Below are 25,130 nucleotides of genomic sequence, written 5' to 3' on the forward strand. Positions count from 1 at the left end.
GGCCTCCATTTTCCCAGGCAGAGTTCATTCCACTAGGCAATGTGGCCTTTGCAGAATCTCATCTCCAGAGAGCACAGAACAAAGATTTTTCTTCTCAGTGAAGGGGGCCTCAGTGAAGGGGCCTCTCCTCCTCCATCATGATGTGGGCACTGTACGCTGGCATTGGCAAGTAGGGGCCTTCTTAGGCCTGGGTAGCTAGAGAATTCTTTGAGTGAACTAGTGTGAGTCCTGAGCAAAGTCAGGCTTCTGTAGTAGTGGTCTCTGTGAACCCCTCTGGGTCACTGATGGAGAACTCAGGCCTCAGCTAGCACCTACTCGTGGCCTGTCCCCTCCAGCCCTCCCTCCCCAGCGTTCACCTCGGTCCATCTTTTGCTGCTTTTGTCCCAGCTGGGGACTTAGGCTGAAACTTGGAGTTCTGGTTTCTCTGGGGCCTCCATCCAGGGGCTACGTGCTCTTCTCCTTTGTGCAGAGCCTCAATACTTTCGCTTTGAGGGTGTGTGGCTGACAGAAACTGGCATGGCCGTGCTGCGTAACCTGACCATGTCACCCCTGCACAAGCGGCGCCAGCGGCGAGGACGGCTTGGCCTCCCAGGGGAGGCAGGGCTAGAGGGTTCTGAGCCCTCAGATGCCCTTGGCCCTGATGACAAGAAGGATGGGGACCTGGATGCTGACGAGCTGCTCAAGGGTGAAGGTCAGGCTGGGGAATCTCAGGGAGTGCCCAAGTAGTGGGAGCACTCCCGTGAGAGTGGGGCGTTGGGTGGGGCAGCAGTGCCACTCCCAGTCCCCCTCAAACCACGGTTGGGCTTGTCCAGATGGCTCTGTGGCAAAGCACTGGGCTCTCTGTTCTCGGATAGCAGGATGACGAGCTTAAAAGGGCGCGTGCTTCTGATCTTCCTCCCTCTCTCGCTTGTCTCCGTACACAGGTGGCGTGGAGCACATGGAATGCGAAATGAAACTGGAGGGGCCTATCAGTCCTGATGTAGAGCCTGGCAGAGAGGAGACCGAGGAAAGCAAGAAACGCAAACGCAAACCCTATCGGCCTGGTGAGGCCCTGGAATGGGGAGGTGGGTGGTGAGGGACAGTTCACCAGGTCCCTGGCAGCTTCTGTCTCACTCTCCCTCTCCCTAGGCATTGGTGGTTTCATGGTGCGACAGCGGAAATCCCACACACGTGTGAAAAAGGGGCCTGCTGCACAGGCGGAGGTGTTGAGTGGGGATGGGCAGCCCGACGAGGGTGAGACGGGTGAGGGCTCCAGTGGGGCCTGGGAGAAGGTGGGGATTCCAGGACCTATGGGGCACTGCCAGGGAGGCCTGGGAGGTGAGGGCTCACTCATAGGGCCATGAGGGTGGTGGGCCCAGTTGGTGCTGGGGAGAGAGTGGGCAGAAAGTATCCCTTGAGTGAGTTGGGAGCAGCACGCCCAGTGTCCCCTGAGAGGGGCTGACCCCTCCCCTTCTGTCCCCAGTGATGCCTGCAGACCTACCTGCAGAGGGCCCCGTGGACCAGAGCTTAGCTGATGGGGATGAGAAGAAGAAGCAGCAGCGGCGTGGGCGCAAGAAGAGCAAACTGGAAGACATGTTTCCTGCTTATCTGCAGGTGGGTCTTTGGCTCTCTGCAGGGTGACGGTGCGTCTGCCCTGCGGAGCATGAAGAGGCCTATTTCTCTTACTCCTCCTGCAGGAAGCCTTCTTTGGGAAGGAGCTGCTGGACCTGAGCCGGAAGGCCCTTTTTGCCGTTGGGGTGGGCCGGCCCAGTTTTGGACTAGGAGCCCCAAAAGCCAAGGGGGATAGTGGCTCAGATAGGAAGGAGCTCCCCACGTCACAGAAAGGTCAGTTATGTGGGGGTGAGGTGGTCTGAAAGGATCCAACTTCCCCTCTGTGCTTAGAGGCTGGTGAAGGGATTTGGTGGGGGACAGGCTGGCCTCCCACAATTGAGGGTGGGCCAAGGCCCTGGCCTGTGGAGCTGGGGGCCCATTCTGGGCATCAAGTGTAGGGCATCTCTGACTAGAGTGGGGACTGTTGCTCATAGGAGATGATGCTCCAGATGTTGCAGATGAAGAATCCCGTGGCCTGGAGGGCAAAGCAGATACACCAGGTGAGGGCTGCTGAGAGGACTGTGTCTTCTCTTAGTTTTGCTTCTGTCAACATGTTTTGCCCCTGAGCACCATCTGGTTGGCGGCTGGAAACTGTTTCGTGCCCTCTGGGGTCCAGGGTGGCTAGTGTGGTGCCTCTGCACTGTCCTTGGTTGACGGGTTTCTCTTGGCAATTGCAGGACCTGAGGATGGAGGCATAAAGGCATCCCCAGTGCCCAGTGACCCCGAGAAGCCTGGCACTCCGGGTGAAGGGATGCTTAGCTCTGACTTAGATAGGATTCCCACTGAAGGTGAGGCTGTGGCCCACCCTTGTCGTGTGTAAGGGTCCTCTGTGGGAGAAGGAGAAGGTCCTACCTGTGGGACTGCCATCTGTACAGCTAGCTTCTTTGGTGGGGAGTCCTGGGCACCTTCCCTGGCCATGGCCATTTGTGGCCCTGCAGTGTCCCGTCAAATCCCCAGTCTTCCTTAGCGGCATCCTTCATCAATCCCCCACAGAACTGCCCAAGATGGAATCTAAAGACCTGCAGCAGCTCTTCAAGGATGTTCTGGGTTCTGAACGAGAGCAGCACCTGGGTTGTGGAACCCCTGGCTCGGACGGCAGCCGTACACCGCTGCAGAGGCCCTTTCTTCAAGGTGATACGGATGGCAGTGGCATCAAGCCTGGGTGTCCAGATTTGACCAAGCTCACCCCCAGAATGGGCCTCTTGCTCTCGTTCTCTGATCCTGTGCCTCTTGTAGGTGGACTCCCTTTGGGCAATCTCCCCTCCAGCAGCCCAATGGACTCCTACCCGGGCCTCTGCCAGTCCCCATTCCTGGATTCTAGGTTGGTATCTATGCTTAACCTCTGTGGACAGTCCCTGCTGTCCCTTCCACTGGGGCCACGCCAAGGGAGGGGACCTTGGACTCCGGGGTGCTGCTGTAGAAACACTTGTCTCTGCTCCTTTGTTAGTGGCCCTCCTTATGGGGGCAGGGCAGTGGCCTGGGAACTCTAGGCAGTTTGTCTGGGGTGGGGCTTGGCTTCCTTGCCCTCCGTGACTCTCTGCCCCTGCGCCCCAGGGAGCGCGGGGGCTTCTTTAGCCCGGAACCCGGTGAGCCAGACAGCCCCTGGACAGGCTCAGGGGGCACCACGCCCTCCACCCCCACCACCCCCACCACGGAGGGAGAGGGCGACGGGCTCTCCTATAACCAGCGGAGCCTTCAGCGTTGGGAGAAGGATGAGGAGTTGGGCCAGCTCTCTACCATCTCACCTGTGCTCTATGCCAACATTAACTTTCCCAATCTCAAGCAAGATTACCCAGGTACCCATGGAACGGAGGCAAGGGAAACAACCTGGGAATGTGGTGGGCACAGGGGTCACCTGCCAAGTTTCCTCTAACAAAATACCTCTGCTCTCCAGACTGGTCTAGCCGTTGCAAACAAATCATGAAACTCTGGAGAAAAGTTCCAGCTACTGACAAAGCCCCCTACCTGGTGAGCCGGAAGAGAGCCTAGGTCAGGGTGGGAACTGGGGCTCGAGGGTGTTTTTGGGAAATTCACCTCAGTTCTTTCCATTACCCACTCCCAAAGCAACTGGGCCAGAAGGGATCAGCTTCTGGGTAGGGAGTGAGTGACGTGAGGGATGGGGGCTGGGCATGAAACTGAGCCCTAGGCCTAAGGCTGTGTCCTGTATCCCTCAGCAAAAGGCCAAAGATAACCGGGCAGCTCACCGCATCAACAAGGTGCAAAAGGTGAGTGGGGGCCAGGCTGGTTCGCGCCATCCAGATCCTATAGCTGGGGGCCTCTCGAGGGTGTGGGGGACATAGGGCTTGCCACAGCAGCCTGACTGCTCTGTGCCTGGTCTCCCCCTATAGCAGGCTGAGAGCCAGATCAACAAGCAGACCAAGGTGGGCGACATGGCCCGTAAGACTGACCGACCGGCCCTACATCTTCGCATTCCCCCCCAGCCAGGGGCACTGGGCAGTCCGCCCCCCGCTGCTGCCCCCACCATTTTCATTGGCAGCCCCACTACCCCCGCCGGCTTGTCTACCTCTGCGGACGGGTTCCTGAAGCCGCCGGCGGGCACAGTGCCCGGCCCCGACTCGCCCGGTGAGCTCTTCCTCAAGCTCCCACCCCAGGTGCCCGCCCAAGTGCCTTCGCAGGACCCCTTTGGACTGGCCCCCGCCTACGCTCTGGAGCCCCGCTTCCCTACAGCACCACCTACTTATCCTCCCTATCCTAGTCCAACTGGGGCCCCTGCGCAGCCCCTGACGCTGGGCGCCTCATCCCGTCCTGGGACTGGCCAGCCAGGGGAATTCCACACTACCCCACCCGGCACCCCCCGGCACCAGCCCTCCACACCCGATCCCTTTCTCAAACCCCGCTGCCCCTCACTGGACAACCTGGCTGTGCCTGAGAGCCCAGGGATAGGGGGAGGCAAGGCTGCCGAGCCCCTGCTGTCACCCCCGCCTTTTGGGGAGTCTCGGAAGGCCCTAGAGGTGAAGAAGGAAGAGCTTGGGGCATCCTCTCCTAGCTATGGGCCCCCAAACCTAGGCTTTGTTGACTCACCTTCCTCAGGCCCCCACCTGGGCAACCTGGAGTTAAAGGCACCTGATGTCTTTAAAGCCCCCCTGACCCCTCGGGCATCTCAGGTAGAGCCCCAGAGCCCGGGCTTGGGCCTAAGGCCCCAGGAGCCACCCCCTGCCCAGGCTTTGGCCCCTTCTTCTCCCAGCCACTCGGACATCTTTCGCCCTGGCCCCTATCCTGACCCCTATGCCCAGCCCCCGTTGACCCCTCGGCCCCAACCCCCACCCCCTGAAAGCTGCTGTGCCCTGCCTCCTCGCTCATTGCCCTCAGACCCTTTCTCCCGAGTACCTGCCAGTCCCCAGTCCCAGTCCAGCTCGCAGTCCCCATTAACACCCCGTCCTTTGTCTGCCGAGGCTTTTTGTCCATCCCCTGTTACCCCTCGCTTCCAGTCCCCTGACCCTTATTCCCGTCCACCCTCACGTCCTCAGTCCCGTGACCCATTTGCCCCCTTGCATAAGCCACCCCGACCCCAGCTCCCTGAAGTTGCCTTCAAGGCTGGGCCTCTAGCCCACACTCCACTGGGGGCTGGGGGCTTCCCAGCAGCCCTGCCCTCGGGACCAGCAGGTGAGCTCCATGCTAAGGTCCCAAGTGGGCAGCCCCCCAATTTTGCCCGGTCCCCTGGGACGGGTGCATTTGTGGGCACCCCCTCTCCCATGCGTTTCACTTTCCCTCAGGCGGTAGGGGAGCCTTCCCTAAAGCCCCCTGTCCCTCAGCCTGGTCTCCCTCCACCCCATGGGATCAACAGCCATTTTGGGCCTGGCCCTACTTTGGGCAAGCCTCAAAGCACAAACTACGCAGTAGCCACAGGGAACTTCCACCCATCAGGCAGCCCCCTGGGATCCAGCAGTGGGTCCACAGGAGAGGGCTTTGGGCTGTCCCCGCTACGCCCCCCATCAGTCCTACCACCACCTGCACCGGATGGATCCCTCCCCTACCTGTCGCATGGAGCCTCGCAGCGGGCAGGCATCACCTCTCCAGTCGATAAGCGAGAAGACCCAGGGGCTGGATTGGGTAGCTCTTTGGCGGCACCTGAACTTCCAGGTACCCAGGACCCAGGCATGTCCAGCCTCAGCCAGACAGAACTGGAGAAGCAGCGGCAGGTGAGTGGACATCCTGGAGTGAACCCCCATATCTTTGCTTTTCTTGTGCCAGCTCTGTGATTGGAGTAGAATGGACTTACCCCACTTCTCTGTTCTCTGCACAGCGCCAGCGACTACGGGAGCTCCTGATTCGGCAGCAGATCCAGCGCAACACCCTGCGGCAAGAGAAGGAAACAGCTGCGGCAGCTGCAGGAGCAGTGGGGCCCCCGGGCAGCTGGGGTGCCGAGCCCAGCAGCCCTGCCTTTGAGCAGCTGAATCGAGGCCAGACTCCCTTTGCTGGGACCCAGGTAGATAGAGTGGTGGCAAGGGGTGGCGGGTCCAGGATACTGAAGGTAACCCCTCCTTCATCCACCTCCATCTCTCCCAGGACAAGAGTAGCCTTGTGGGGCTGCCCCCAAGCAAATTGGGTGGCCCCATCATGGGGCCAGGGGCTTTCCCCAGCGATGACCGACTCTCCCGGCCACCTCCACCAGCCACCCCTTCTTCTATGGATGTGAGCAGCCGGTAAGCTCCAAAGCAAAGGGTAAAGCAAGGGAGGAGATCTCACCACTGTTGTGTGTTGCCCCAGGTTTTCCTGTGTCTGACCCTTGTCTAGTATCACTTACTCTTCTTCCTCATTCCCTCTTACTGTGTCAACTCCATCCTTCCTTAATGCCCTAAGCCCATGTTCTAGCACTTGATCCTGATTTCATCTTACTGACTACCGCATATTCTTCCAGGCAACTGGTGGGAGGCTCCCAAGCCTTCTATCAGCGAGCACCCTATCCTGGGTCCCTGCCCTTACAGCAGCAGCAGCAGCAGCAACAACTGTGGCAGCAGCAGCAGCAACAACAGCAGGCAACAGCAACCTCCATGCGCCTTGCCATGTCTACTCGCTTTCCATCAACTCCTGGGCCTGAACTTGGCCGCCAAACCCTAGCTTCCCCCTTGGCAGGAATTCCCGCCCGCCTCCCTGGCCCTGGAGAGCCAGTGCCTGGTCCAGCTGGTCCTGCCCAGTTCATTGAGTTGCGGCACAATGTACAGAAAGGACTAGGACCTGGGGGGGCTCCGTTTCCTGGGCAGGGCCCCCCTCAGAGACCCCGTTTTTACCCAGTAAGTGAGGACTCCCACCGAATGGCTCCTGAAGGGCTTCGAGGCCTGGCAGTATCAGGCCTTCCCCCACAGAAACCCGCAGCACCTCCGGCCCCTGAATTGAACAGTAGTCTCCATCCAGTGCCCCACACCAAAGGTCCCTCCCTGCCCACTGGCTTGGAGCTGGTCAGCCGGCCCACCTCAAGCACTGAGCTTGGCCGCCCTCCTCCTCTGGCCCTGGAAGCTGGGAAGTTACCCTGTGAGGATCCTGAGCTGGATGATGACTTTGATGCCCACAAGGCCCTAGAGGATGATGAGGAGCTTGCTCACCTGGGCCTGGGTGTGGATGTGGCCAAGGGAGATGATGAGCTGGGCACCTTGGAAAACCTGGAGACCAATGACCCTCACCTGGATGACCTGCTCAATGGGGATGAGTTTGATCTGCTGGCCTATACTGACCCTGAGCTGGATACTGGGGACAAGAAGGACATCTTCAATGAGCACCTGAGGCTGGTAGAGTCGGCCAATGAAAAGGCTGAGCGGGAGGCCCTGCTGCGGGGGGTGGAGCCAGGACCCATGGGCCCTGATGAGCGCCCTCTGCCTGCTGCTGATGTCTCTGAGGCCCGTCTGGCATCGGTGCTCCCTGAGGTGAAGCCCAAGGTAGAGGAAGGTGGGCGCCACCCTTCCCCTTGCCAGTTCGCCATTACCACCCCCAAGGTAGAGCCAGCACCTGCCACCACTTCCCTAGGTCTGGGGCTGAAACCAGGACAGAGTGTGATGGGCACCCGGGACACCCGGATGGGCACAGGACCCTTTTCCGGCAGTGGGCACACAACTGAGAAGGGCCCCTTTGGGGCCACAGGAGGACCACCAGCTCACCTGCTGACACCCAGCCCGCTGAGTGGCCCAGGAGGGTCCTCCCTGCTGGAAAAGTTTGAGCTGGAGAGTGGGGCCCTGACCTTGCCCGGTGGACATGCAGCATCAGGGGATGAGCTGGACAAGATGGAGAGCTCGCTGGTAGCCAGTGAGTTACCCTTGCTCATCGAAGACCTGTTGGAGCATGAGAAGAAGGAGCTGCAGAAGAAGCAGCAGCTTTCAGCACAGCTGCAGCCTGCCCAGCAACAGCAGCAACAACAACAGCAGCAGCAGCAGCAGCAGCAGCATTCCCTGCTGGCCACACCAGGCCCTGCCCAGGCCATGTCTTTGACACATGAAGGCTCTTCTCCCAGTTTGGCTGGGCCCCAACAGCAGCTTGCCCTAGGACTTGGGGGTTCCCGACAGCCAGGCTTGGCCCAACCACTGATGCCCACCCAGCCACCAGCACATGCCCTCCAGCAGCGCCTGGCCCCATCCATGGCCATGGTGTCCAGTCAAGGACATATGCTAAGTGGGCAGCACGGGGGGCAGGCAGGCTTGGTGCCCCAGCAGAGCCCACAGCCAGTGCTGGCACAGAAGCCCATGGGTACCATGCCACCTTCCATGTGTATGAAACCTCAGCAGCTGGCCATGCAGCAGCAGCTGGCTAACAGCTTCTTCCCTGATACAGGTAACTTGAGCCAGGGGCACTGGCTTAGTTACTCAGGGGTGATCACTGCTACCACCAAATGGACACTGGAGCTAGAGACCTAAGATAATCCCCAGCTGAGGGAGGTGGGACACAAAGAGCATGGGCTAAACACCATACTAGCAGTGCAGGCAGAAGCATTGTAGCTTTTGCCAACAGAGGAATGGTGCCTGGCATAGAGCAGGCAGTTAGATACTTGAACAAATGGAATGAATGCATGAAGCCTGGTTGGCAAGGGCTTTGTAGCTGTGCGAGACCAGAAGATCGGGAGCTGGAGAGAAGTAGTGCAGGAAACAGCAGTCCAGGCGGGCACAGGCCCTTGAGTGGGAAATGTTGTGGGGGGAAGCAGGTGAGTGCGTTTGGAGACCATATTGAGGTGGCTAGGCCAGAGTGGACTCCATGTGGAGGAAGGTAAGTGGGTACTACCCTAATTTTGGAGACGTGAGAAGGGGGGCCAGATTGAGGAAGATCTCAAATTCAATACTGTTTATTGGGATAACATTTGTTAAGCCGTGTGCCAAGGACTTTACCATCGTCGTCTAATTGAATCACAACAAACTCATTAAATAGGTACTGCCAGGGTCTTCAGTTAGGGAAGTAGGCATGGAGGGCGAGTAACTTGCCAAGATCATACGGCTAACAGCTAGAGTTTGAATCCTGCTCCTCTGGTCCTCTTGACTATTTTGTGGCCTTAAAATAGGAGGAAAGGGAGTTTGGGTAGTCCTTTAAAAAATTTTTTTTTTTAATTCTCTTTATTTTTGAGAGGCAGAGAGAGACAGAGCACGTGTGGGGGAGGGGCAGAGAGAGAGGGAGGGAGACACAGAATCCAAAGCAGGCTCCAGGCTCTGAGCTGTCAACACAGAGCCCGATGTGGGGCCTAAGCTCACGAACCGTGAGATCATAACCCGAGCCGAAGTCGGACGCTCAACTGACTGAGCCACCCAGGCACCCCAGGTTAGTCCTTTAAAAAGTGGAGAGTGAAGTTGTGAGAGCAGTGGAGAAATATAAAATGTGCAGGATTTTAGGAAGATGTAAGTTTTGGGTGGTTGCTTATTTCTCCTTTTTAACCCAGCATCCTGAATAGGCAAGAAATGGGCTGTAGGTGATGCATGTGGTGCCCAGAGCAGCACTGGCATCTCGGACTTTGGCACAGTGCCCACATCTAGGGTTCTTGGGCTGCACTAGTTGCCCTAAGAGTACTTCTGTTGAAGAATGCTTTCTAGGTCATAAGGTGTACTCACAGTCTTTGTTACATTTGATCCTCATGGTAGTTCTGTGAGGTCAGCAGAGTAGGGAATCACAAGATCTGTCAAATAGAGGAGGAAACTAAGGCTCAGAGAAGTCAAATGACGTTGATACATTAGCTCAGCAAATGTTTACTGAGTACCCTTTGGCACTGTGTGAGTAAAAACAGGGCCACTATCTTGTGAATAATAAAGCTGAGTCAGCCAGGCTCCCTGGCTCCTAGTCTTTCTAACACTTTCTTGCCATGCCATTGTTCTACTTGGTTTGGTGGAGGTCAAGGTGTTGGAAGGAACGGCAGATGCAGAGTGGAGTATTGAATCCAATGTCCAGCTGACTTGGCTCTCCCCTCTCCAGATCTGGACAAATTTGCAGCAGAAGATATCATTGATCCCATTGCAAAGGCCAAGATGGTGGCTTTGAAAGGCATCAAGAAAGTGATGGCTCAGGGCAGCATTGGAGTGGCACCTGGTATGAACAGGTAAGACGTGGGAGGTGGGGGTGGTTGGCTCTTTCCTTTCCCAGTCTTTTCCCTTTCCTTCCTGGTCCCCTTCCCTACTTGTCCCACCTCTTTGCCTTTCAACTTTCCCCATCACCTGTGCATCCCCTTTGCTTTGGTGGACTCCAGGCAGCAAGTATCTCTGCTAGCCCAGAGGCTCTCAGGGGGGCCCGGCAGTGATCTGCAGAACCACGTGGCAGCTGGGAGTGGCCAGGTAAGTGATCAGTTGGGAGTAGGCACTTGTGTCCTATACAATCAGGCCACCCTTTTTAGGGCCTAGTATGGAACAATGACCCTTTAGCAGTCTCTCTCATCACAGGAGCGGAGTGCTGGTGACCCTTCCCAGCCTCGTCCCAATCCACCCACCTTTGCCCAGGGAGTGATCAGTGAGTAGGGGGATGGGGAGGAGTGTGCAAGGGAGTGGGGTGTGTGGAAGAAGAGGGATTGGGATCACCCTTTTGCAGATCCTGACACCCTGTTTCCTTTCCCAGATGAGGCTGACCAGCGGCAGTATGAGGAATGGCTGTTTCATACCCAGCAGCTCCTACAGATGCAGCTGAAGGTGCTAGAGGAGCAGATCGGTGTGCATCGCAAGTCCCGGAAGGCTCTGTGTGCCAAACAGCGCACTGCCAAGAAGGCTGGCCGTGAGTTCCCAGAAGCTGATGCTGAGAAGCTCAAGCTGGTTACAGAGCAGCAGAGCAAGATCCAGAAACAGCTGGATCAGGTAGGGAAAGCAGACTTCAGGCTAGAAACCAGGAGCCCGGGGAACAGGGATGGCTCCGGTGGGCAGGCCCCAGGCTCACCTCCCAACCCTCCTGTGTTAGGTCCGGAAGCAGCAGAAGGAGCACACCAACCTCATGGCAGAATATCGGAATAAGCAGCAGCAACAGCAGCAACAGCAGCAACAGCAACACTCAGCTGTGCTGGCCCTCAGCCCTTCCCAGAGTCCCCGGCTACTCACCAAGCTCCCCGGTCAGCTGATCCCTGGCCATGGGCTGCAGCCACCACAGGGGCCTCCGGGTGGGCAAGCTGCAGGTCTTCGCCTGCCCCCAGGGGGCATGGCTCTCCCTGGACAGCCTGGTGGCCCTTTCCTCAACACCTCCCTGGCCCAGCAGCAGCAACAGCAACATTCTGGTGGGACTGGGGCCTTGGCTGGCCCCTCAGGGGGCTTTTTCCCTGGCAACCTTGCTCTTAGAGGCCTAGGACCTGATTCGAGACTTTTACAGGAGAGGCAGCTACAGCTCCAGCAGCAACGCATGCAACTAGCCCAGAAATTGCAGCAGCAGCAGCAGCAACAGCAGCAGCACCTCCTAGGACAGGTGGCAATCCAGCAGCAACAGCAGCAGAGCTTGGGGGTACAGGCAAACCAGGCTCTGGGTCCCAAGCCCCCGGGGCTTCTGCCTCCCAGTAGCCATCAAGGCCTCTTGGTCCAGCAGCTGTCCCCGCAACCACCCCAGGGGCCCCAGGGCATGCTGGGCCCTGCCCAGGTGGCAGTGTTACAGCAGCAGCAGCAGCAGCACCCTGGAGCTTTGGGGCCCCAGGGTCCTCACAGACAGGTACTTCTTACCCAGTCCCGGGTGCTGAGTTCCCCCCAGCTGGCACAGCAGGGTCAGGGCCTTATGGGACACCGGCTGGTCACAGCCCAGCAGCAGCAGCAGCAGCAACAGCACCAACAGCAGGGATCCATGGCAGGCCTTTCCCATCTTCAGCAGGGCCTGATGCCACACAGCGGGCAGCCCAAACTGAGTGCTCAGCCCATGGCTTCCTTACAGCAGCAGCAGCTTCAGCAGCAGCAGCTACAGCAGCAACAACAGCAGCAGCAGCAGCTACAGCAGCAACAACAGCAGCAGCAACAGCAGCTACAGCAGCAGCAGCAGCAGCTACAACAGCAGCAGCTGCAGCAGCAGCAACAACTACAACAACAGCAACTACAGCAGCAGCAGCTACAGCAGCAGCAGCAACAGCAACAACAATTGCAGCAGCAGCAGCAGCAGCAGCAGCAGCAGCAGCAGCAGCAGCAACAGCAACAGCAGCAGATGGGCCTCTTGAACCAGAGTCGAACTTTATTGTCTCCCCAGCAGCAGCAGCAGCAGCAGCAGCAGCAGCAGCAGCAGCAGCAACAGCAGCAGCAGCAGCAACAGCAGCAGCAGCAGGTGACCCTTGGCCCTGGCATACCAGCCAAGCCTGTGCAACACTTTTCTAACCCCGGAACCCTGGGCCCAACTGTCCTCTTGACGGGCAAGGAACAAAGCATTGTAGAGACAGCTCTTCCTCCAGAGGCCACTGAGGGGCCCTCCACACATCAGGGAGGGCCGTTAGCAATAGGGACTATACCTGAGTCAGTGGCGACCGAACCTGGGGAGGTAAAGCCTTCGCTCTCCGGGGACTCACAGCTCCTGCTTGTCCAGCCCCAGGCCCAGCCTCAGCCCAACCCTGTGCAGCTGCAGCCACCTCTGAGGGTCCCAGGGCAACAGCAGCAGCAAGTTAACTTGCTCCACACAGGAGGTGTGGGAAGCCATGGGCAAGCAGGCAGCGGATCATCTTCTGAGGCCTCATCTATGCCCCACCTGCTGGCCCAATCCTCTGTTCCTTTAGGGGAGCAGCCTGGGACCATGACCCAGAACCTTCTGGGTTCCCAACAGCCCCTTGGACTAGAGCGGCCAGTGCAGAATAATGCAGGGCCACAGCCTGCCAAATCAGGACCTGTCCCCCAGGCTGGGCAGGGCCTGCCCGGGGCTGGCGTCATGCCTACGGTGGGTCAGCTTCGAGCACAGCTCCAAGGAGTCCTGGCCAAAAACCCCCAGCTGCGGCACTTGAGTCCACAGCAGCAGCAGCAGCTACAGGCGCTCCTCATGCAGCGGCAGCTGCAGCAGAGTCAGTCAGTGCGCCATGCCCCACCCTACCAGGAGCCTGGGGCCCAGCCCTCTCCCCTCCAGGGCCTCCTAGGCCGCCAGCCTCAACTTGGGGGCTTCCCTGGATCCCAGACTGGCCCCCTCCAGGAGCTAGGGGCAGGGCTTCGACCTCAGGGCCCACCCCGGCTCCCCACCCCACAAGGAGCCTTATCCACAGGACCAGTCGTTGGCCCTGTCCATCCCACACCTCCACCATCCAGCCCCCAAGAGCCAAAGAGACCTTCCTCACAGCCCCCAGGAGCCAGCCCCCTGGTCCCATCCCAGCTCCCCTCTGAGGCCCAGCTCGCCCCCACCCAGCCAGGGACTCCAAAACCCCAGGGCCCATCCTTGGAGCTGCCTCCTGGGAGGGTCTCACCTGCTGCTGCCCAGCTTGCAGATACCTTCTTTGGCAAGGGGCTGGGACCTTGGGACCCCCCAGACAACCTAGTGGAAGCCCAGAAGCCAGAGCAGAGCATTCATCTGGAGCAGGTGAATGGGCAGGCAGTGCCTGAGCCACCCCATCTCAGCATCAAGCAGGAGCCTCGGGAAGAGCCATGTGCCCTGGGAGCCCAGGCGGTGAAGAGGGAGGCCAACGGGGAGCCAATAGGGGCACCAGGTACCAGCAACCACCTCCTGCTGGCAGGCCCCCGCTCAGAGGCCGGGCATCTGCTCTTGCAGAAGCTTCTACGGGCAAAGAATGTGCAACTCAGCACTGGGCGGGGGCCCGAGGGGCTGCGAGCTGAGATCAACGGGCACATTGACAGCAAGCTGGCTGGGCTGGAGCAGAAACTACAGGGTACCCCCAGCAACAAGGAGGTGAGTACTTTAGATGGATTGGAGCAGATAGAATTGGGGCTGCAACCTAGGGCAGCGTGAGCATGTCTGGTTCAAACAGGAGGCGAGGGCTCTGAGGAAGACAGCAGCCTTCACTGTGGGTTTATCTGGCTTAGGATACAGCAGCAAGGAAGCCTTTGACACCAAAGCCCAAGCGGGTACAGAAGGCAAGCGACAGGTTGGTGAGCTCCCGAAAGAAGCTGCGGAAGGAGGACGGGGTCAGGGCCAGCGAGGCCTTGCTGAAACAGCTGAAACAGGTGACCCCCAGGAGCCAGCCCCATGGTCCCATCCCAGGATAGGGGGCACTCTGGCCCCCAGCTGTGCAGTGGCAGAGATGTACACACTGTGGGTTTCCAACCTTGTCATCTTGCCCCTCTTAGGAGCTGTCCCTGCTGCCCCTAACGGAGCCTACCATCACCGCCAATTTTAGCCTCTTTGCTCCCTTCGGCAGTGGCTGCCCGGTCAATGGGCAATGCCAGCTGAGGGGGGCCTTTGGAAGTGGGGCGCTGTCCACGGGCCCTGACTACTATTCCCAGCTGCTTACCAAGGTCAGAAAAACGGCAATACCTCTTGGGGATGACGAGGTTCTTGGGGAGGTGGAGGTGGGAATGGAAGATGAGGAAATTGCTGATGTCGTGTGGGGCCAGGAGATTACATCAGTCTCCCTATGCCATCTTGCACACAACACCCCACCCCACCCCCAGAATAACCTGAGTAACCCGCCGACACCACCCTCGTCGCTGCCCCCCACCCCACCCCCATCGGTGCAGCAGAAGATGGTGAATGGCGTCACTCCATCTGAAGAGCTGGGGGAGCACCCCAAGGATGCTGCCTCTGCCCGGGATACTGAAGGGACACTGAGGGGTAAGTCAGGAGCAGAGTGGGCCTCTCCTTCTCTGGTAGGATTTAGTGCCGGGGGTCCAAGTTGGTTAGTGTCCCCTCTCATACAGTTTGAGAGGAATGGTTGCATGTTGCCCCGTGCGCACATATGACAGGATACCTGAGGTTAGGAAGGGCCTCTTCAGGGCTGATGAGTTGGAAGCAGGGAGTCCAGAGAACAGGCAACAGAGGAGGTAGATGGCAGGGAAAGAGGTAATGAGGCTTTTGTTGGTGAGGAACAATCCTGCTTGAGTGGTTATAGAACTACAGTGAAATCTGGATTTGAATTCAGGTTCCTGTATTAATTTAGTTGTGTCAGCACAGCTAAGTAACACGGTTGATTTGTGTGGGCCCCAATTTCCTCACTATAAAGAGGTGTGATATTATTCCTCTGCTGGAGTTGTTAAAAGATGATAAACAAAGCCCAGGGCCTGACATAGAGGAAAGGCTCAATAAATACAGCTCATCTGCCCCAGATTTGTAGGTCGGTGGGTAGGTAGACAGCAGTTCGTAATAGCTAAGCTAGATCTTGTACTAGTTAGGCCTGAAATATGGGGGAGAAAGCCGTGTCAGCTCTGGTCACCAGCCTGACTTTTCTTCTCCCTTTCTACTCTTCAGATACTTCAGAGGTGAAGAGTCTAGACCTGCTGGCTGCCTTGCCTACACCCCCTCACAATCAGACTGAGGATGTCAGGTGGGGGCAGCCAGAAATGGGGATGAGGAATGGGAATATGGGACCGGGGCAGGTTGTTTCATCTTTCCTTTGGCCAATGGCAGATTTCAAATCCGGCTATGACATCGACTAATTTCTAGATTTGGGAGGGGGAGTCTGCAGGGCAGTACCAGCAAATGCCTACTTTTGGCCCACAGGATGGAGAGTGATGAGGACAGCGATTCTCCTGACAGCATTGTGCCGGCTTCGTCCCCCGAGAGCATCCTGGGGGAGGAGGCCCCTCGTTTCCCTCAGCTCGGCTCAGGCCGGTGGGAGCAGGATGACCGGGCTCTCTCCCCTGTCATCCCCATCATTCCTCGGGCCAGTATCCCAGGTAGAGGCTGCTCTGGGCGTGGGCCAGGCAGGGCTGGGTTGTCCGAGCTGGGGGGAGAGAGGCAGCTAGAGCTTACACAGGTCCCTCTCTCATTCAGTCTTCCCAGATACCAAACCTTATGGGGCCCTGGACCTGGAGGCCCCTGGAAAGCTGCCTGCCACAACTTGGGAAAAGGGCAAAGGAAGTGAGGTGTCAGTCATGCTGACGGTCTCTGCTGCTGCAGCCAAGGTGTGTCCTGGGGGTACCTTGGAGACCAAGGGGATCCTGGTCAGAAGGCAGTCCATGGAGCTTGTGTGGATAAGTTCAGTCACTCAGAACTATGTACTAGGACCTGCTGTGTGTGAGTGCCTGGGCCGGAGGCTTCAGGATTAGGGTAAATAAAGCATGAGAGGTCCCTGCCCTCAGGGGGGCTCCCTGTCCAGTGGTAGACCCAAGTCAACAAACGAGGAGAGTTGCACATGACGCGACAAATGCTGTAAGACAGCATGTCTTCAGTCACATTTGGTAGAACTCTTGTTATTTTATTGTTAATGTTGGCGGGGTTTTGTGGTCAAAGAAAATTGGAAATCCAGGTTGAAACCACAAAACAAGTTTCTTTACTACAAGGTTCCTCAGATCCTTTAATTTGCTAATGTGTATCGTGAGTCTCCAGGTCGTGGATATAGCTTGTGTCATTCCTAAACTCTGTTGGCACTGGTCCCTTTTGGTGGAGCGCCCATTCATGTCCGTAGCAGTCTTGGAAAGGTGCTCTGAAGGAAGCGTGTGAGAAGGGCAGGACTGACTGGCTGCTTGGGGAGTGGGCTTCTGGGTGTTGAAGGGTGTCCCCGTCAAACCGGTGGCAGGGCTCACTCCGCACTGCCGACACAGCCCTCCCATCCCCTTCCCTGCCCTGGTAGAACCTGAATGGTGTGATGGTGGCGGTGGCAGAGCTGCTGAGCATGAAGATCCCCAACTCCTATGAGGTGCTGTTCCCAGAGAGCCCTGCCCGGGCAGGCATTGAGCCTAAGAAGGGGGAAGCCGAGGGCCCTGGTGAGTGTGGCAGGAAAACTTGGGACCTGCGGGGAATGCTTCTGGCGGGAGGTTCTGACCCCTTCCTTCCTGCAGGAGGGAAAGAAAAGGGTCTGGGAGGCAAGAGCCCAGAAGCTGGCCCTGATTGGCTGAAACAGTTTGATGCAGTGTTGCCTGGCTATACCCTCAAGAGCCAGCTAGACATCTTGAGCCTCCTGAAACAGGTGGGTCTGGAGGAGAAAGGGAGGTGGGTGTCTGGCTAGGGCAAAGAAGGCAGAGGGCTTTGGGGAGAGTGCCATCCGGTTGAGAGGAGGGAGGGGGCTAGTTAAGTGAGGCGCTGGCACTAATGCTACCGGGCACGTGCCCTCCCATAGGAGAGCCCCGCCCCAGAGCCACCCACCCAACACAGCTACACCTACAACGTCTCCAACCTGGACGTGCGACAGCTCTCAGCCCCGCCTCCTGAGGAACCCTCCCCGCCCCCATCCCCCTTGGCACCCTCTCCTGCCAGCCCCCCTGCTGAACCCCTGGCTGAACTCCCGGCTGAACCCTCAGCTGAGCCACCTGTCCCCTCGCCTCTGCCACTGGCCTCATCCCCTGAATCAGCCCGACCCAAGCCCCGAGCCCGGCCCCCTGAAGAAGGTGAAGATTCCCGGCCCCCTCGCCTCAAGAAGTGGAAGGGGGTGCGTTGGAAGCGGCTGCGGCTACTGCTGACCATTCAGAAGGCTGGTGGACGGCAGGAGGACGAGCGGGAAGTGGCAGAGTTTATGGAACAGCTCGGCACAGCCCTGCGACCCGACAAGGTGCCTCGCGACATGCGGCGCTGCTGCTTCTGTCACGAGGAGGGTGATGGGGCCACTGATGGACCTGCCCGCCTGCTGAACCTGGACCTGGACCTGTGGGTACACCTCAACTGCGCTCTGTGGTCCACGGAGGTATATGAGACCCAGGGCGGGGCACTGATGAACGTGGAGGTTGCCCTGCACCGAGGACTGCTCACCAAGTGCTCCCTGTGCCAGCGCACCGGTGCCACCAGCAGCTGCAATCGAATGCGTTGTCCCAACGTCTACCATTTTGCCTGTGCCATCCGCGCCAAGTGCATGTTCTTCAAGGACAAGACCATGCTGTGTCCAATGCATAAGATCAAGGGACCCTGTGAGCAGGAGCTGAGCTCTTTTGCTGTCTTCCGGCGGGTCTACATTGAGCGGGATGAGGTGAAGCAAATCGCCAGCATCATCCAGCGGGGAGAGCGGCTGCACATGTTCCGTGTAGGGGGCCTTGTGTTCCATGCCATTGGACAGCTGCTCCCTCACCAAATGGCCGACTTCCACAGTGCCACTGCCCTTTATCCTGTGGGCTATGAGGCCACACGCATCTACTGGAGCCTCCGCACCAACAACCGCCGCTGCTGCTACCGCTGCTCCATCGGCGAGAACAACGGAAGGCCCGAGTTCATAATCAAAGTCATCGAGCAGGGCCTGGAGGACCTGGTCTTCACCGACGCCTCCCCCCAGGGTGAGCACTGGGCCCTTGAAATGGTAATACGGAAATGGGAGAGATCCTCAGGGTCTTTGTGAGTGACCTTCCTCCCCTGACCTCGGGCAGGTAGAGGTCTTCTAGAGATCCCCAGAGAAAGTGTTTTAGCCTCTCTTGGTCACCTTAATTGCTCTTGTAATTGAAGATGTTTTGCTAGTCTACTTCGTGTATTCTAGGTTCTTTTCCTACCCGCAGTGGAACTAAAGAATATTCTGATTCTGAGACCGCATCATCTAGCTCACCCACCCTGTTCTTAACCACGTGTTCCTTATGGTTGCTTCGGCCTGGTCAAAATTCTGTTGATCTTAGTTTTAGCGTTAATGGTAAAAATAAGTGAGCATGTACCATGTGGCGCAAACTAATGTAAGTGACTGATACAGGTGATTTTGTTTATGCCAACCCTATGATGTAAGTACTTCCATTTTGCCTAGTTTATACATAAAGAAACAGAGCCTTAGAGAAATTTGAGTATTTGGCTTAAGGGCCTAAAGCCTGTGCTGGAACTTGAACCCAAGTCTTCCCAAGTCCAGAGCATGCCTATTGTTCTGGCTCTCGGTTAGTCAGTGTTCCCTGTGCTGGGGCTTCTGGGCCTTGGGTCCATGTTTGTGTGTCATAGGGCTCTGTGATGCCCCTCCAGGGTAGGAAGCCTTCTGGCTTGTTGAGGGAGAGTGGGACTGGGAGGCCAGTGGAGGGTCCTGAAGAACCACACAGCCTCGTGACAGGGAGGTGTGCAGGCCGCAGGAAATGACCATAGCTCCAGATGGAGGTTAGGGCTGAGGTCAGTGAGCAGAAATCGCCTCTGAGGGCTGCTCTCTTTCTTTACCTCTTAGCTGTGTGGAATCGCATCATTGAGCCTGTGGCTGCCATGAGAAAAGAGGCCGACATGCTGCGGCTCTTCCCTGAGTACCTGAAAGGCGAGGAGCTCTTTGGGCTGACGGTGCACGCCGTGCTGCGCATAGCTGAATCAGTAAGGAGGGGCTGGGGGCCAGGTGGGCACCGGGGACTCTGGTCCTGCCCCCAAAATGCTCAGGCTAAGGCAAGCACGGCCTGTGCCCACAGCTGCCTGGAGTGGAGAGCTGTCAAAACTATTTATTCCGCTATGGACGCCACCCCCTGATGGAGCTGCCACTCATGATCAATCCCACTGGTTGTGCCCGATCGGAGCCTAAAATCCTCACACACTACAAACGGTGAGCTTGTGTGTGGGGGGGCCGTGGGATGTGGGAGTGGGTGGTTGGTAGGAACCCTCCGGCCAATTAGGAGGGTTTGGGGGTTCACTCTAGGCCTCCTGATTAGAGGGTATGCAGGTATTACTTAGGGTATCCCTTTCCTCTTCCTCCACCCTGCTCAGGTATCCTAGGTTGGCCTGGGGTCTGGGATAGTCTTATCTTGGGCACCCCGGGAATGGCTATTGGGGAGGTTCTGGGTAGACGGTGGTGAAATTTTATGACATGTGTAAGGGGGCCAGTCACCTCCTTCCTCTTATTTTGCTTCTAGGGGGCCTGTGATTCTCCCAAACCTGAGACACCCTATAAGTGCTAGGGTCACCTTCCCTTCCCCAGGCTGAGTTGGTGTCAAAAATAATTAGAAATATAATGGAAAAATACTAAAACCTTACGTTTGTATAGCACTTTATACTTTTTTTTTCAAAGCGTTTTCACATCCATTATCTCATTTGATCCTCACAACAACCTTATGAGGTAGGTAGGGCAGGTGGTATGACCCCCATTTTACAGCTGAGAAAACTGAGGCCCAGAAAAGTTAAGTGACTAGACAAAGGTCACGCAGCTGGGACCAGAACCTTACCTCTTGACTTGCGGTTCACTGCTCTTTCTGTGTGCCACGGTAGCCTGACTTTGGTCCCTGGGTAGAGGGGAGGCAGAATTCACGTAACAGGGTTTTCTTGGAGGCCTTTTGTTGCTCCTTGGGCTGTTGTAGAGCATCAGGCTCTACTACCCCAGTCATCCCTAGTCCTCGATGCAACAGTGGTTTTCAAACTTTGTGTGTTTCAGAAAGTCCTGGAACACATAAACCGAGTAAGCCGAACTTGGCCCTCTTCGTGCATAACTCCCCCTTCCCCAAATTGGATTCATCCAGAAGCATTCTCTTTTCATCTAGGTTGTGTATTGGAATTCCAATGACATTTTGTTAAAGAAAAAAGAAAAACAGATTGCTGCTAAATAGAAAAGAATCAAAAACGTTTGAAAACCACTGCTCTGGGATGGGCAAGATTTTGGCTGGTGCCCTAGGGTGGTGAAGAGGCATCCTGCCAGGCAGCAGTCATTCCCCTGCACTGAGCCATCTGCACAGAGCCCAACCTTATGTCAGAGAAGGGGACAGTCTGAAGAAAGGAAAGGATACCACTTTTTGGCTGTGAATTCAGAGCCACTTTTAATTCAAATCCAGCCCGATGTGGTAGACACGGCCCCCATTTTCAGGGCTTCCAGTATGTTCAGGAGGTAGAACTCGGATGTTTGAGCAAATCATGAGCTTAAATTCCAGGCCTCAGCTGCTTGGGGAAGACCTCCCAGAGGAGCATGGCCTTGTGTAATGTTTGGCAAGAGGGGGGTTTAAGGTGGGGAGATGGGAGAGCGGGCTCAGTGTAGGGGAATTGGTGCCCCCCTCTCCCTCCACACCCCACCCCCCATCCTGGGCTCTCTGTCCCACTCAGGGTGTCGGAAGGGTTCCCATAACTAGTGGCTACCTCACCAAAGCCAAGACCCACATGCCTCCGCTCCATTCCCAAGACGGCACATGCCCCTAACTGGCATCTTGTGCATCCCGGGGAGGAGGCGGGTGGTGTGTGTTTGGTCTGAGGGAGAGCTGTCTTGTCATGGCCTGTGTCACCTCCCAGGCCTCACACCCTGAACAGCACCAGCATGTCCAAGGCGTATCAGAGCACCTTCACAGGCGAGACCAACACCCCATACAGCAAGCAGTTTGTGCACTCCAAGTCATCACAGTACCGGCGTCTGCGCACTGAGTGGAAGAACAATGTGTATCTGGCTCGCTCCCGTATCCAGGGCCTGGGGCTCTATGCCGCCAAGGACCTAGAAAAGCACACGATGGTCATTGAGTATATTGGCACCATCATTCGCAACGAGGTGGCCAACCGGCGGGAGAAAATCTACGAGGAGCAGGTATGGACTGGCAGAGGGGCCATCTTGGTATATGGTCTGCACTCAGCGGAGGAGCAAGGGGCAGAATCGGGGTCAGGGGAGCAGGTGGAGAGCCGCGGGAGGAGGAGGTAAGTGATGGGAGAAAAGCAGAGTAAGAAATGAAGATAAGCCCACTGCCCGCGTCTGCTACCTGATCTCACCACCAGCACCGCTACCATTCTCTGATAACTCTCCTCACTTGTACAACTTCTTCCTTTCCAGAATCGAGGCATCTACATGTTCCGAATAAACAACGAACATGTGATTGATGCTACGTTGACCGGAGGTCCTGCCAGGTGAGAGAGGAATGAGGAAGGAGGGATTTAGGGGTCCCTGGGTGACACTCAGGGTGGGCCAACAAGGAACCAAAGCCATCCCAACTCAGTTGCCTGGCATCCCCGACTCTGGCCCGCTGCTTAGGTACATTAACCATTCCTGTGCCCCTAACTGTGTGGCGGAAGTTGTGACGTTTGACAAGGAGGATAAAATCATCATCATCTCCAGCCGGCGAATCCCCAAAGGAGAGGAGGTGAGAGGAAGTGTCGTGTGTGAGTGACAAAGCAGCTCCCTCTTCTCTGCCATTCCCCAGAGCCAAGCTCCAAGGCCACTGCCCTCAGATCAGATCTCTGCCCTCCCCTACTCCCTCTGGGGGGGCTGGAATTGATTTCTACCCTCTTCTCTTTCCAGCTGACCTATGACTATCAGTTTGACTTTGAGGACGATCAGCACAAGATCCCCTGCCACTGTGGAGCCTGGAATTGTCGAAAATGGATGAACTAAGAAGCTTAGAGGCTACCAGGCAGGGGAGTCCCCCCACCCCCAACCTCTTCCCTGAAAGGGATGAGGGGGAAGAGAGGTAGCAGCCAGAGCCAGGACCCAGGGCTGGGGCTGCCGGCTGACCGGAGCCCCTGGAGCAGGAGGCTGGGGCAGAGGGCCCTAGGCCAAGCCCACCCTGGGCACCAGGGGCAACCCTCTTCCCCGCCACCGGCCCCCAGGCTGGCATCTCTGCCCCCAGCTCCAGGAGGGGCCAGACAGAAGCAGCCATTGGGCATCTCAGGTTTGAGGGGGATATGGGCCGGGAACTACCCAGAAGCAACTGGGAGGCAGCAGGGAGGGGGGAGGAGGATGTGTGGCCGGGCCTCACAGCCCTGCTGCTCCCACCGACCTCTCCGGCCCAACTCAAGGCTGCAAAGAGACTTGACTAAGCTTGACAATCCCAAAGGCCGGGTCCCACACCTGGCCCTGCCTGCCGGGTCCTGCCCCCACCCTCACTCCCATCCCCTTCCCTCTCAATCTGTCTCTGTCTCCCTCTTCTCCTCTGTGTTTCTGTCTCTCTATGGGTTGTGTTTCCTTGTTTTCCACTCTGACAAATGCAACATGAACGGGAAAGAGGCGCCCAGCTGCCCAGGAGGGCGAGCCAGGCAAGCCGGGCAAGGAGACCCCGCACCCACACCTACCTCATTTAAGTGTTGGATTTTTTGCTGTTTTGAAATGTGAGACCCTCTCCAAGCCCCCTACTGCCCCGATCCTCTCTTCCACCTCACTGCCCTCTTCTGAGTGGGTGGAAGGGGGGTAGGAAGAGGAAGAAAAACAACAACAAAAAATCCATCTTTGTTTTTAATTATGGGCATGGGATGGTGGTTGAGGCTAATGATGATGAAGATTGGGGATAACTGGCCCCGAGTTGCTCTAGGACTTCCTTCTCCATCTAGACATGGGGGCAGGAGGGGGTGCTAAACCTAGGACCAGGATATCTCCCTCCTGTTTTCCCAACCCCATCATGAGCCCATTTGCCCTCCAGCCCCTGGATGGGGTGGGTGGGTGGTAGGGTGAGGGCTATCCCTGAGTGGCATGCCCATACCCAGTGAGGCAGGGTGTGGCCCGGAGCTCCCACTTTCCCTCAGTCACCAAACTGCTGCTGGTCTGGTGGGAAGGGGTGGTGATGTGGGGGTGGGGAGCTTAGTGTCAGCGCGGGGAGGGTGGGGGGTATTTATCTATTTATACATGGGATTGTACATAGTCTTGTGGGGAATGGGGGAGCCGGCTGGAGGTGAGAACCCTCCCCTCTCCCCCCACCCCCGGGGAGAGCAAATGTAAAACTACTAATTTTTGTGCTTTATATATTCTATATAAATATATCTATTTTCTTTTTACAAAACCAGTTTATAAATGGTAGGGGGGCGTGGGGCGGACACATGGAGCTCCCCTTGTGGGGGGGCCCCCTCCATAACCCAACCTACCGCCCTTTTCCTCACCCCCTCCTTCCCACCCCCTGGCTGTGACTGCTGTAAGGTGGGGGTATAGAGGCTGGGCAATTCTCACCCCCTTTGTATAGTTGGACTATGTTATAACGCACAAAAGAGAGCTGGCCCCAGGGGGAGCCAGAGGGTGATGGGTTCCCTGCCTCCCTTTCCTTCCCCTTTCTGCCCAAGCTTGTGCTGCAGTTGAACCTCTTCCTGGGGGGTAGGGGTAGGTTGGGGGTGGGTGAGGCCCCAGACCCGTCTCTAGTAGGGAGCGCGTGGGGATGAAGATGAAGCTTATATGCAGTTCTCTCCTAGGGGCTGTGGGCAAAGGACATTTTGTAATTAATATTTTCAAAAATCAAATGTCTGGAGTGTAGGGGTGGGCTTGGTGGCGGTGGATGGGCAGGCCTGCTGGAGGGGGAGCACGGTCGCTGTTGTGATTTTAGGTTTGTTTTGTTTTGTTTTTGAATTTGGGGGGTTGCGGATTGATGGGGGTAGGGAGAATTTTTTTTTTTAAGCTGCTTCCTCAACTGTTTCAAGCTGCAAATGTTTAAGAGAATAACATCCCCCCACCCCCACAGAAACCACTGTAATTAAATCAGACAGTGGGGAGACTGGGCTGCTGCCCCCAAAGCCATTGGATATTCCTTTTCCAAGAGCAAAAGGTCTAGGCTACAGGGAGGGGGAGATTGACTCCTGTGAGTCAGGCTCTGGTTGGGGCTTGGGCCCTGGGATTGGGAAAAGGGGATGGGGCAGACTTTGTAAGCATATGCTAGGTATCCGATAGTCCTGTAGAATTTAGTGAAGAAACCTTATACAGTTTTTAATTTTTATATAAACTAACTCAGACCCAAGCTACAAGGTTGGAATTTTGGTTGTTGGTTTTTTGTTTTTTTTTTTTTTTAAAGTATCCCGCCTGTATAATTGCATCTGAATTCCCTTCCCGCCCGCCCCCCCCCCCCACCCCCGTGTTTGTATTTTGGGTTGGTTTACACTTGCACATATTCAATTTTCAGTTTTTCCCTTTTACAGTCTTCTCCCCTCACCTCCAGGACCCTCCCCCTTTTTAAAAAATAAATCGCTGACAAGTGTGAATCCCGTGAAGACTTTATTTTGTGTTGTGTGTATCCTGTACAGCAAGGTTGGTCCTTCGTAACAACGGATGAAATGATTCCCTTTTTTAAAGCGCCCTCTCTCCCTCCACCCCCAGCGCCCTGTCCTTGGCATGTTTTGTATCAGCGATCATTCTGAACTGTACATAATTTATGTTGCAAGAGGCAAAGGGCAAGTTTTGGATTTTGCTTCTTCCAAGTTTGTTTTTAAACGACAAATAAAAAAAGAACATTTTAAATACAAGCGGCTCGGTCCAGTCACCCTCGCCGTCGGCGGATCCGTGAGGTCCGAGAGGA

General features: G+C 56.7%; 1 protein-coding gene across 11 annotated transcripts in view; it reads left to right on the top strand.

The window, feature by feature from the left end:
- Positions 1-25,077, top strand: part of KMT2D (lysine methyltransferase 2D) — a 40,364-nt gene extending 15,287 nt beyond the window's left edge. For 2 of the 11 annotated variants that reach the window (XM_053895573.1, XM_053895574.1), the window contains exons 20-56: positions 470-691; positions 924-1,043; positions 1,129-1,242; positions 1,463-1,593; positions 1,677-1,824; positions 2,025-2,090; positions 2,268-2,378; positions 2,584-2,721; positions 2,827-2,911; positions 3,145-3,386; positions 3,485-3,558; positions 3,765-3,815; positions 3,939-5,750; positions 5,855-6,037; positions 6,118-6,254; positions 6,470-8,367; positions 9,985-10,108; positions 10,256-10,340; positions 10,431-10,512; positions 10,618-10,850; positions 10,951-13,833; positions 13,968-14,108; positions 14,232-14,399; positions 14,556-14,715; positions 15,349-15,424; positions 15,601-15,776; positions 15,874-16,004; positions 16,673-16,805; positions 16,881-17,008; positions 17,159-18,299; positions 19,151-19,287; positions 19,380-19,510; positions 19,973-20,020; positions 21,175-21,460; positions 21,701-21,774; positions 21,899-22,007; positions 22,166-25,077. In XM_053895573.1, the coding sequence (XP_053751548.1) occupies positions 470-691; positions 924-1,043; positions 1,129-1,242; positions 1,463-1,593; positions 1,677-1,824; positions 2,025-2,090; positions 2,268-2,378; positions 2,584-2,721; positions 2,827-2,911; positions 3,145-3,386; positions 3,485-3,558; positions 3,765-3,815; positions 3,939-5,750; positions 5,855-6,037; positions 6,118-6,254; positions 6,470-8,367; positions 9,985-10,108; positions 10,256-10,340; positions 10,431-10,512; positions 10,618-10,850; positions 10,951-13,833; positions 13,968-14,108; positions 14,232-14,399; positions 14,556-14,715; positions 15,349-15,424; positions 15,601-15,776; positions 15,874-16,004; positions 16,673-16,805; positions 16,881-17,008; positions 17,159-18,299; positions 19,151-19,287; positions 19,380-19,510; positions 19,973-20,020; positions 21,175-21,460; positions 21,701-21,774; positions 21,899-22,007; positions 22,166-22,258 (12,071 nt within the window). In that variant the 3' untranslated portion in view covers positions 22,259-25,077. The remainder of the gene's footprint in view (positions 1-469; positions 692-923; positions 1,044-1,128; positions 1,243-1,462; positions 1,594-1,676; positions 1,825-2,024; positions 2,091-2,267; positions 2,379-2,583; positions 2,722-2,826; positions 2,912-3,144; positions 3,387-3,484; positions 3,559-3,764; positions 3,816-3,938; positions 5,751-5,854; positions 6,038-6,117; positions 6,255-6,469; positions 8,368-9,984; positions 10,109-10,255; positions 10,341-10,430; positions 10,513-10,617; positions 10,851-10,950; positions 13,834-13,967; positions 14,109-14,231; positions 14,400-14,555; positions 14,716-15,348; positions 15,425-15,600; positions 15,777-15,873; positions 16,005-16,672; positions 16,806-16,880; positions 17,009-17,158; positions 18,300-19,150; positions 19,288-19,379; positions 19,511-19,972; positions 20,021-21,174; positions 21,461-21,700; positions 21,775-21,898; positions 22,008-22,165) is intronic. The other 9 variants (XM_053895575.1, XM_053895576.1, XM_053895581.1 and 6 more) reach the window with 7 other exon arrangements.
- The last annotated feature ends 53 nt before the right edge of the window (positions 25,078-25,130 follow it).

Source organism: Panthera pardus, unplaced genomic scaffold (genome assembly GCF_024362965.1).
Source record: "Panthera pardus isolate Hobbes unplaced genomic scaffold, ASM2436296v1 HiC_scaffold_6, whole genome shotgun sequence".
In the NCBI taxonomy this organism is placed as follows: domain Eukaryota; kingdom Metazoa; phylum Chordata; class Mammalia; order Carnivora; family Felidae; genus Panthera; species Panthera pardus.